The sequence below is a fragment of the Diadema antillarum genome, unplaced genomic scaffold, assembly GCF_040938485.1.
Source record: "Diadema antillarum isolate AM-2024a unplaced genomic scaffold, OU_Dant_1.0 seq00000238_RagTag, whole genome shotgun sequence".
NCBI classification, from domain to species: domain Eukaryota; kingdom Metazoa; phylum Echinodermata; class Echinoidea; order Diadematoida; family Diadematidae; genus Diadema; species Diadema antillarum.
In genome coordinates, this window is record NW_027271285.1 from 508,195 (window position 1) to 520,474 (window position 12,280).

The 12,280-nt window shown below is 38.0% G+C and overlaps 1 protein-coding gene across 1 annotated transcript; it reads right to left on the bottom strand.

Annotated features, from left to right (window-relative positions):
• On the bottom strand, nt 1-6,241 carry LOC139729400 (E3 ubiquitin-protein ligase TRIM71-like). The gene is made up of 3 exons (XM_071640329.1): nt 6,101-6,241; nt 1,555-3,183; nt 1-53 (listed from the first exon to the last, which is right to left on the bottom strand). Exons 2-3 carry the CDS (start codon nt 3,167-3,169, stop codon nt 1-3), a joined length of 1,668 nt encoding a protein of 555 aa, XP_071496430.1. The 5' UTR covers nt 3,170-3,183; nt 6,101-6,241.
• Nucleotides 6,242-12,280: the final 6,039 nt, after the last annotated feature.

Genomic DNA, 12,280 nt, shown 5'->3' on the forward strand with positions numbered 1-12,280 from the left:
TCACGTGGCGAGAGTACCCACGAAAATTTGGGTGCACGTCAGGAGACCGACACCTACGAGTCATACAGCCCAAGAGTCATACAGCCCACAAGTCATACAGCCCATGAGTTATACAGCTCAGGGGTCATACAGCCCATCAGTTCGACACTAAGCCAACAAGGCCCACGAGACCGACACATTACGCGCCGTGTTGTATCTGTCGAACTCGTGGATTGTTTTCATTAAGTGTCGGTCTCATGGGCTTTATTTGCCTAGTGTCGAACTCATGGGCTGTATGCCTCGTGAGGTGTATGACTCATGGACCTGTTTTCAATGTCGAACTCGTGGGCTGTATGACTCGTGGGTATCGGTTTACTGGGATGACCCCGAAAATTTGAGTCGTCAATTTTCATGGTTTACTGTGGTCAAGAGTGTGTAATGTTCTTAATTTCAAGCTTTTGTTTCTCACCCAATATTATATTCAAGCTAATATCCAGATACTTATGTATGTGAGACATCATTTGGATACATAGCAGCCTCATGAACAACACAATTGTTATGTTCAGGAGCAAAAACAACCAGATATATTCCTCTTTCCGTCTCATTTTTCGATGATGGCTGTAGCCGGACTGCCGCATTTCCTTCGTACGTGGTAATGATAAAAATGGTTGCAACGGGCGCTTGCCACCTGCTGTCTGCAGTCGCGCGCTTGTACACACGTGTTATACACAAGTAATCAACTGATTGATAGTGATAAAACAATGTTGTAAAGTAATGATAGGATCCTAGACTACATCACAAGTGCAGATTTAACCCGATTACGTTGCCTACACACACATCACACTACGTGGGAAATTATGGTAACACTCTGTCCATCCACGTATCGCGTTGCCAACCCCATGGCAACGTGTCGACTTGCCAAGCGTCCCACATGCATTCACTTTCTAGAGCATCCGTTCGGATGTTCTGCGTGAAGTAGGGCAAAAGTTTTCAATAATTATGTTTTACAAGATATTTGTCAGATCTACGTGGTGATTTTAATAGGAAGCCAAACACCAACTTTTATTGTTTACAGATTAGGCCATTAGACAATGGTAGAGGGGTCAAGTCAGTACTGCTCTTTGATTGGTCAATTTCCACATGATGTCATTGGAATGGATGTAGTACTTTTTGAAACCGAACAAAAATGGATGTGGTACATTTTGAAACCGAACAGAATTTTCAATGTAATTCTAAACACTTTCTGGTGGAAATTCAGCATTAAGAGGTCCTAACAATGAGTCAATTTAGATAAAAAAGTTAATCCTGATGAAAAGTGAAAGTAGCACCTTTTGCAGCTGAGCTCTTCAAATATGTAGAGTCTATCTGTAGTGCAGAAAGCTATCTCACCACTCTCAAACTCTTGTAGATAATACCAACCTCTTCCTGATTTTTGTATTTTGACATTAGTGACGATATTGCAGACGTGCTCCAAATCTTTCGTATATCGATCGATACTGACGAGACCGTCTTCGTGTATCACCCAGGCTACAATGACCGAATCATCTCGACAAACAGCTGGCCAGGCATACATACCCTCCTTAAGCATGACATTCTCATTCTTCCCCACACCATCAAGGCACACGACAGCTGCTGTATCTGTCAGTATCAGGTTCCTCGTGGTGTGACAATAAAATAATTGACAAGGCATAATATATCCACTACACATGATTTCCCTGACTGCCTTAAAACCGCCCCTTGGGGTAAATACCTGAATCATCTTGGATTTCCTATAACCCACATAAATACTATCATCTTTATCCACAGTGAGACCACCAAACCCTCCTTTATCAAAGCTTATAGCCTCGAACGTGACGTCGAGCTTCTCCCATTGTTTAGTGTAGAGTGACAGCTTGTTTTCTCCGTCTCGTACAACACTCAGACCATCAGACAGGTATCCGATATTACAGACGCTGACATCCTTTAGCACAGTCTGCTTTAAGTCGCCATCAGCGGAGTAGAGATAAATCCCTCCTTTCCACGAACCCACTGCCATCTTGCCATCTGGTGCGAGAGTGATACAGGTCATGTTGTCTTTGCCTGGGAGCTCTACCTCAGCTTTGACATCCCACGTGTATCCTTCCAGAGCTCCAAGACAAAGTTCATTGACCTTCGCTTCTTTACAGAATGAAATCTTTTTAGCTCGTTCTGCTACAAATCTCGGTGATTGGTCGTCAGGATCATCTCGTTCAAGAAAGCTCTTCAAATCTTGGCACAGCGTGTCGTGTGCAAACAAGGCATCTTTCTCTAGCGGAACCTTCACGCCGTTAGTTACCAGCTCTTCCAAGGCGGTCATGTGACTGAGTGTTCGTCGACTCTCTTCTTCCATGACTTGTAATTCCTTCTCGAATTTGTCAGAACATCGTTTCACCTGACCTTTCAGGGCCTCTCTTTTGGCTGACAATCGCTGCATGTATTCCTCGTACGTCTTGTCGATGTTATTATTGAGTTTTTTCATTAAGTTTGTTATTTCAATGCGCTGTGTCTTTATAAAAGCGATATGATTTTCAAGTGCTGTTTTCTTTAATTGTGCCCCTTTCTGTAACTCCTTGATATTTTCCTTCAATTTTTCCTCATGGATAGTCGCCTCTTCGATACGATGCCCTGCTTGTAAGTGCCTTACCATCCCGCACTTGCTGCAACTGTACTCCCGACATACGGTACAGAAATACTCCTCATCATCGTTAGGATGTTTCTTACACTTCCGTCGCCTCTCAAGAGGAACTTTTCCAGAGAGCACCTCACTCATGGCCACCACTTCGTGGTTGGAGACCAGTTTCCAGTTAGAGTGGCCTTTTTCACACGAACCACACATATATTTCCCACAGTCCAGACAGTAGGACACAGCTGGCGGATTTTCGTCCATCTCACAAACTGTGCATGTTGGATTCTTGGTTTTCACTTCGTCCACGAGAGAACTCAGTGGTACGATTGTTTGTAACTTACTAACATCTCCACTGTTAAGGGGCGTTTCTTTTCTGCATACGGGGCATGTTATGGATAATTGTTTGCTGGGCTGAGTTTGGAAGATTTGTTGCAGACAGTCTTTGCAGAAGATGTGAGAACACGTCAGTGATTTAGGTTGGTTGAAAAGTGTCAGGCAGATAGGACACTCCAGATTCTGGCTGCTGATTTGATGAAACGTTGCCATGGTGTCTATCTGTCCTGTAATAGCAAAAGAATCCCATAGCGGTAAACACATCGACGAATACTAGCAGAAATATGAAACATTCCCTAAAGCATTTACTAAAGGCATAGAAAAGGGAATATTTAGTCGAGGCATGGTGTTAAAATTAATGCATTCTTAAGATAGAACGAAGTAATAAATGAAGCACAATGTAAAAGACGTGTGTGAATATCTTTTATATCCGGGTTTTATCCGGGATTTATGATGATATTTGATTGGAGGAGATCAGACTAACTAGATGTCTGGTGAGAATTTCATGGGATGGGTCGACTTAGAATAGAATTAGATTCTTGTTCATAGCACAACACACACACACAAACACACACACATACACACACACACACACACACACACTTTTCAGAATATACTGAGGTGATGCGAGCAGCTGTAAAGGAGGGATGACGCTTTAAATCATGACCGTGTATATTTACGGTAGCGAGAATATCCACAAGTGACATCGTATACAAAAGTTGTAATGTGAAAAGAGAATATCAATGAAAATGTGAGAGAAATGACAGAAATCATTATCTTGTAACTTAGGCCTACGTCTGTTTGTCCGTATGCCCAAGGAGGTTCTGGAGAATGGAGTCACAACCGTCTTATTCGCTTTGATCCCATGCTCGAAGCCGCCACTCAAAAATATTTGAAGCATGTGTCAAACAGGATCTGCCGCGCAGATACGAAGACAATTGACTCGTGTCTCATTGTATAATCACCAGCCACTTTCAAAGGAAGATAATGGATTACTTTTTCGCTATCCCTTCTCATAAATGGTAGGTGGTACAGACACGAGGACGCGCGAATAGAAATCGAGCAAATCATGTTGAAATAAAGATGAAAATTACTCGACTGGGCATACCCGGGCACTAATCTGATATATATATCAATAAAGAGTTATACTTATTAATTATTCTATGTTATTTTCACTTGTGGAAATTAAGCGGAAAGTGATAAAACTAGCTTTCTAGGATGGTACAGTTTTAAACACTTTCACATGATACATCTCTCATTTACATTTTAGCCCAAATTTCTGGACGGAATTAACTTTTGTTTTACATGCTTTATCATTAATTGAAATTTCATTTCATTTAATAAATAAATAAGCAAAATATGGCATACATTATGATAACGTTCAAAATGAATCTTCAGATTGCTTAGCAAGACGGCGGCTTAGAACATCGATCATCAAAGGCACAAGTGCACTTGTGGAATTCTTTTGTACATCAATAGAAATCTGACAACTGTTTCAATAATACAGCCAGTTGGAACTCCATGTGTAAAACCTCCTTGGTATGCCTTGTAACAAGGAGTCCTTACAGGTAATACAAAATATAAATTCCCTTATTGTACTTTTATTTGCATGAAGATACTGCCTCCCTTTGTCTTGGTGGACATGTGGGAACTGTGTTTATTCACTTTACGTCAATAGCAGAGTTAGGCGCAAAGATAATGCTTCTTCCCGGAGTTATAATGTGCTATGCCAACCTTCATGGAAAAACATAGCCGGGAGCAATATTCTAGGAAACTGTAACAGACTTCGATGTTGAAGACTTTTTTTTAATGTAAATGGTGTAATGGAAGTACCCTAAATTGAAGAAGGATTCTTCAGCCCATGTGTGACTGAAGTCAGACAGTCGTGATCTACAGTCAATACGGACATGATATCATTTCTTGGTTCGATCACATGCAATGATATCGGCGTCCAGAGAAATATTTCTGAAGACTGCGGGAATAAATTGACTGTCATTACTGGCTTTCTTCACACACCTTAACAGGTCTGTATTTGTGTGTAAATAACCTAATCTTTATTTGAGCACTCAGTGCCATCTTGTGAGAAATTTGGTGAGCTGTTTTCAGTATTATGTATATCATCTTGATAGCACTCTTTCATTGTTGAATAGAATACTCACCTCAATTTTGGATGACACCCCCCCCCCCCAAAAAAAAAAAAACAAAACAAAAGAAAACAAAAAGAAACACGACAAAATGTTAAATAAACAAAAATCAAACAAATAAAGGGGAAAAAGACAGAAGGTGCTATCTTCCAACATCACTCCTTAATCTTCTTTCAAAAGCGAACGCCCTTCAGGTCATTAAATCTCCACCACTGCTTCTTTGAGAACTTAAACAACTAAATTCTTTATACCAAGAGAAAAGTACATAATGTCCCGAAGGAAATTGTCCTAAAAGACATGGAATCATAAAGACATGGAAGAGGAGATGGACATCATCATAACTATTTACGCATGTAAACATTGTAAGGTGTTGTAATTCAATCAAGATGTTTACAACCGTATCCACGCTATCTATATAGCTGTGACTAAGCAGTGCACAAAGTGTTACCAGTCTTGATTATTTGTGATTATTTAGATGTCATGTTGACAAACGTAGCTTTATTGCGTCAAACATGCATTTATCTACCACAAAAAACCCTATTAGATTATGAAAACAACATAATTGCAAATACAGTAAAAACAGGAAGTCGTGAAGAGGTCTGACCAGTGTCAAGTTCTCCTCATGTATCCAGATCCCCTAAACTCCTTTCTCTTTGCCCCAATTTATGATAAAATCATTAGACATGGAATCATTTCCAGGGGAAACAATGATTGATACATCTTTGCAAACAGCTGTTATCGTGACGGGCTATGCCAGCTTTTCCGCTTGGCATACTATTAACTATACTCTATATTACAAACACGACAAATAAAAACATAAGTTGTGGGGTTCAACATGTTAAGACAAAACCAGCGAACTCAGAGCAGAAATGTTAACAAACAAACAAACAAACAAGCAGTAATAAGTTCCGATCAGAATATTATTAATTGTAAAAATACGTGACAGGCACAATATTCAGTAACACTCGCGAAGTGTGTAGATATCGTTTTGTATGCTTACCAAGTGGGCTGCACTTCCGGGTTCAGTATTGCTGATTTCTGTCTGGCTCCGAAGAACATTAGTCACGAGATCACAATCGGTTGTCTTTTCAGCCTGTAGGAAGGAGTGAACACATACTAGATTGCATGTGGTCTTACTTTGAAGACCCCAGCAAAATACTTAAGACTTAGTTTCAATGAGGACAGATATACATATTCCGTAGCAGGCACAACATGGAGATGCAACCAGCTTTCACAGGAGTGTTTGCATTTCATGACATTTCACCCCGGTCGTTATATCTTTAGAAGCGGGTTTTCCCAACATGTCAAACACTATGTGGCCCGAATCCCCAAACGTCGCTTAGATTTAGTCTGTGGAGTATTGAACATGGACTAGTCTAAATATAAACCACTGAGCATTTCAGGAACGACGGACTAGATAATCCATGATAATCCATAATCTCTTGTTGTCCATTTTCTTTCTTTCTTTTTGCTAGCTTCAGTTCATCAAGTCTGTAGTTTAGACGCTTAACCACCGACTTAATGAACTGAAGCTAGCTTCAATTACTTCAACTCACAGACGCTAAACTGAGCAGGCTCGGTACACCCCTCCCCCCTCCCCCCCCCCCCTCCCCCCCCCCCCCCCCACCTGCCGACCTTTCATCTGTAAACACACGTACAGCAGGACTGGTACAAATTTTAAAGCACCATGCCGCCCTACCGAACGGTACGGTTTGTGTGCACACAATGCAAAATAGGCATTCCACAGCACGGATCGATCAACACGAGAATTTACGAAGAGACGAGAAAACGTGGAAAACACGATGAAATTACCCTTTATATGAACTTCAACTTGAGGAATACTAACCCAAACCAAATTTATGTTAATGCATTTTCTTACAGAATGCCGATAATTGTTACCCGCTTGCGTCCTTTATTGTTGTCAATACAATAATTGATGAACAAGAAGGGTGCGCATCTCATTGTACCACTCAGAAAAAATAAGTGCGCGCAGTATGGATTAAAATACCAAGCAGTATGGACTGCGATGTTACGCTGCACAAAAAACAAACAAACAAACAAAAACCGGTGTTATGAAACATCAAGCTGGTGTTAAATTTCTTGCGGTCATTTATGGTGTTAGACTATTTGAACACAAAAATATAAAATTGTTTTTTGAATAGTTTCTTAGTTACTATTCTTCTTGTTGATTTTGAACTTCAACAAGACGATGAAGAATTGTCCAATAAAGTACTGTACTTGCTTTTGAAAAAAAAGTGGGAACACATTTACACCATAGTAACACCAGGTGGTGTGGTCACATACTGAAGCTGGATGGGTGTTGTACCATTGCATTAACACCAGCAATATCAAATCAACACCATGCGGTGTCATTGTTGAATTAACACCAGCGCAGTGTCAAAATATCACCAGCTGCAGTGTCAAATTAACACCACGAAGTGCCAGGTGAACACTTTTCCACACCGTCACAACATACTTTCTACACCTGTGGGTGTGGTCCTCTATTGACATTTGATCGGTGTTAGATTTAAGACCCATGGTGTTAAATCTAACACATATGTTTTCGCAGTGTAGATCTGCATACATGGAGGTCGGGACAGAAAGATGGTAACAATTGTTGAACAATGTGAACACAATTACTGGTAAATTTATAGTGCCAATGAGATTCCAAATTGAAAAGAGGGCAATCGTTTCAGAGTACAATGTACTGATTATTTACAATAAGGGGGAGAACAGTACATAGAGACCAAATGTGCATCATTGAGGCAATTTTACACAACACATCAGTGAAGCTTGAGAAAAATCGGAAAAATCGTTCAAAAGTTATGAATGTTTAAAGCTTTGGTTCAACTATTGCTAATGCTAAATGGGAAGACTACGACACCTTATCCACTTTGTAAAGTTAAAAATGCCTCTTGAAAAAAAAAATTGGGTTTCCCCCTCTATCCTGTTTTACCATACAAATTACTACGATATTCAGGAGTTGATTATTGATTCTATTTTGTAGACACGTCCGTTGTACAGTTATGTAAAGTGAATTTAAGTTCGAATTTTACTCTAAGGCCCGATCCATGTCAAGCAGCTGCTTATGATCGCGGTCTCCTACTTTTCTGTCATTACAATGTCTCGAAATGCACAATCTTAAAATCAATTCATTTAAAATCCCCCGTTTTATTTTTTATTTTTGGATAAATTGTGTTTATCGTAAAGACATAACACATTTTGAATCAATAATCATCACTAATTAGTTGAATTAACAATTGTTATATTTATGATTTCTTTCTGAAATTTATATTTGATGATATTATGCTATACGTCTTATACATCGAATGTTGTCATGTTCATAATGTATGCATGTACTTTGAATTAATTTGTAAGACAGTTGCTAGGCTTATGCGTCGTGTGTATTTTCTTAGTGTAAATATTCTCTTGTTATGTGTGACTTGAAAATGGGAAGGAATAAACCAAACAAAAAAAAACTTTATGGATGTTAAGAAACCTCCAATTCTGAGAGAAATTCAACTTTATTTGATGAAAATCGGTTTTAAATGGCTGAGATATTCAAAACTAAAGTCTTTTAATAAAAGGTGGGTTACCCTTTTATAAGGATCCTTTTGTTTTGGATATCTCAGCCATTTCAAAACTAATTTTCATAAGATAAACTTTGAAGTTCTCTTACCAGAGTTTGCTCTTTCATATTTCATAACAAGTTTCTCATTATCTGAAAAAAGAACTTGATGAAAAAACGTTGGAAACCTCACGCCCCATCTCAACCGAAATTGGACCCACCCTTTAAGAACGGTAGTGATATCCAAATGAAACTTGACGTAAGTACATTGTATGTGTACGTGGACGAAGTTGTGCATATCAACTTTTGAGTGCACAAAAAAGTCAAAGGTCGTTGTCATATTCTTATGATTTCAAAATTTGTCCCATATATTCGCAATGCCTGAAGGTATTTTCATGAATCATAGTTTACAATCAAATTACTAGATAGAGATTCTCTAGGGAAAGTTTTTGGCAATGGGGTCAAAGTTCAAAGGTGAAATGTCAAGTGAAAATACCAGAAGTTCACTCCTTTCCTCCATTTCTCCATATGGATGAAGTTAGTATACAGTGCATTTGCATAATATACTGCTTGACAGTGAGTCTTTTGAGAATTTTTCTGTCATGAGGTCAAAGATCAAGAGTCAAAGGTCAGGTGAAAATCTAAAAATGAACCATTTGAAGAGTTTGCTCGCAAAAAAAACCCTGATAATTCCATATTTGCCAAATGGAGATATTTGCGATTAAAGGTCGAGAAAAATAAAGAGAATAATAAGATTTTTTTTTGCTTCTTTTGACCATAACTTCAAAAATGTACCTTTATATTTATAGACCAATATATCATTTAAAGGTATTATTTTGTACTTTATGACAGAGACCATACTTCAAAGTCTTCAAAAATGCCCTTATCGGTTTTTTGCGAACAAACTCTTCATTTGATGCTGAAAATACACTCTTTTATCAATAACTTCAAAATTACTCAGCGCGCACACTTAATGTAAATAAGTATGATAAATTATTATGATTTTGTGAGGAAGATATTGTCCGTAGGGTCAGAGATTAGGTGATAATGTTAAAATGTTGCATTTTCCCGTATTTTGAAAAAAAAAAGCTCAAGATCGTCATAAAAAGATATTGAATATTTACAAAAGATGTGAACCATGATGTCATTGGGCAAGAATCAAATATCAAGTAAAAATGTTCAAATTCCCAAATACTTCCTCTCTTTACCATTTTTTATTTTTTTTTTTATTTATATGACAATTTGTAGCGATAAAACCGTATCAGTTGTGTAAACAGAATGTTTGAATGTAATGTAATTCTTTGTATTTGTTATGATTATGTTATTATCCTGTCTATTTTGCCGTATAATCTTTGTATATCTGTGTACTTCGACTTGTAGTCGCCGACTCAGATTTATATTTGAATAAAGACCTTTTAATCAATCAATCAATCAATCAATCAATCAATCAATCAATTTAGTCAACCAAACGAAACCTGGTTCAAGGAATGTATTAACACACAGACTAACAAATAGGGGAATTGGGGAAGTACCCGTTATTTTCTCCCATTGTCAAGTTTTATCCTCCCCGTGCTGACTGAATAAAGAGAAAGATAAGAGGAATCCCCCAATACCTCTTGTTCGTCTAATAAAGGCATTGTTTACCATTTGCAGATGAAAACAAAACGCCAGCTTTGGTGCTTCAAAATAATTACAAAAAGTGAGTTAGGGATAGGAACAACCAGTGTAAAGAATTCATTCAGTATAATCATTGTTAAGTATTGTTACAAATACAAGAATGTGAACAATAGTTATAATAAAATTGTTTCTAAACTAAACCGTCTACAGTTATGGTTTAGTGGGTAAAGTAGTGATATTTCCTTTTATTTTATGCTTTATTGCAAAATGTTTGAACGGTAGGGTGCTTTATGATATGCTTGACCTAAAGATATGCATCCAAAATGTGTTAACTAGAACATTTCTTAAATCACTGCTCCCAATGGCAAAAACTCCTTTATACACATTTGGGGCTGTGCAATCAACATTTCAAAAATGCCATTTAATTTTTTTATTTTTTTGCCACTCATGTAAAACTGTAGTCTCACACTGTCAAGATGAACAACAGACCTATGGAAGAACAATGCAACAAGGCGGATGCATTTCAGTCGACATGGCGACATATTTTATAATATGTGTATATATATATATATATATATATATATATATATATATATATATATACATATATATGACCGTGCATCACAAACAAACAAAAAGTCGCACACACTGATTTTGTGTGAGGACTGAAAATAAGTGAAAAGGGTCAATTAGGTCAATCTTGACTTTTTTATATTTTCTGAAAGAACAAGTCTTCAACTACATTATGCTAAAATTTGATGTCATAAAGTGAACAGGAAAGTGTGTTTTTTAGCAGTTTATCTCGAACACTTTTTTTAGAATGGTGTGATTAGGTGTGTCTTTAAAGTCCCCCTTTCATTTCTTTAAAAAAAAACCTGTACGCACTCTTCACTTTCAACTCTAATAACTTTAGACAGAATGATTCTACTGCTTTGAAAGTTGGCATTTATCATGAACAGAATGTGTTTAAAGAGCATATTAAATTTCAGCTTAATCTGATAATCCCTTCATTGGGGTTAAACCAGTGCTTTTTATCCTGTTTTCTATCCCATTCATTGCACAGATAGCACGGCTTAGTGAAGGTTAAACGCTTGAATACACTCTGTGCCTTAGAGCCCCTTTTCTCAGTTCACACTTTTCTGGTGAGTGTGCTTTCTTTCCAATATTTAGGTAGGTTAAGAGAGTCCATTTGATTTGAGTTATACATCATTTTAAAGCTTAGAGTCTGCTCTTTCAGAATCTGCTCTTAACTAAAAATCCACGTCTGGCGACTTTTTGTTTGTTTTGTGGTGCAGGGTCACATATGCATATATACATGTGTGTGTGTGTGTGTGTGTGTGTGTGTGTGTATGTATATGAACATACATGGCGAGGCTACGTTCGTTAATCGGAAAATGAAAAGAAGATGCATTAAAAAAACCTTGGGAATTTTCCAACTTATTCTGTTTTCCTATCAAATACTACATAACAAATATGAATGTTTGTCTATGTATGAACAGTACTTTTAACACTGTTACTGCTCGGTGCTATATTCATCATGCTGAACAGCGATATTTCTCATTATGAGGGGCGCGCCTTGCCAAATCATGTAATTAAAACAATATGGCCATCATGATTAAGCTCTACATGTAGTGATTTTATCGCGAAATAATCAGAGACTTTCCGACCTGTAATTCAACACCACCGGATACCGAGTAATAACCGTCCTCCGAGCTCGACGGATGAAATGCGATACTGCGTGCCTGATGACGTTGAACTGCCGAAGACATGGTGCCTAAAGACAAAGGAGGAAAGGGCGTTGACGTTAAAAGTTAGGAGCAGAGTTTCACAGTCCAATAACCAAGGAAGCATCGCGAGACTGTGTCCTATTAAATTACAGCTGACAATCTGGTGGCTGATTAGCGAAGCAACGACACCTATATACCGGCCATATGTCGGAAGCTTGCATACACCACGTCGTACCACACCACACCACACCACTAAAAAACCTCCTTC

What these genes read in the sequence shown, in the direction of transcription:
- LOC139729400 (XM_071640329.1), bottom strand. Translation starts at nt 3,169, where the DNA reads ATGGCAACGTTTCATCAAATCAGCAGCCAGAATCTGGAGTGTCCTATC. An exon ending in GAATGTCATGCTTAAGGAGG is followed by an intron (nt 54 to 1,554) that starts GTATGTATGCCT and finishes TATGACTCGTAG; the next exon opens with GTGTCGGTCTCCTGACGTGC.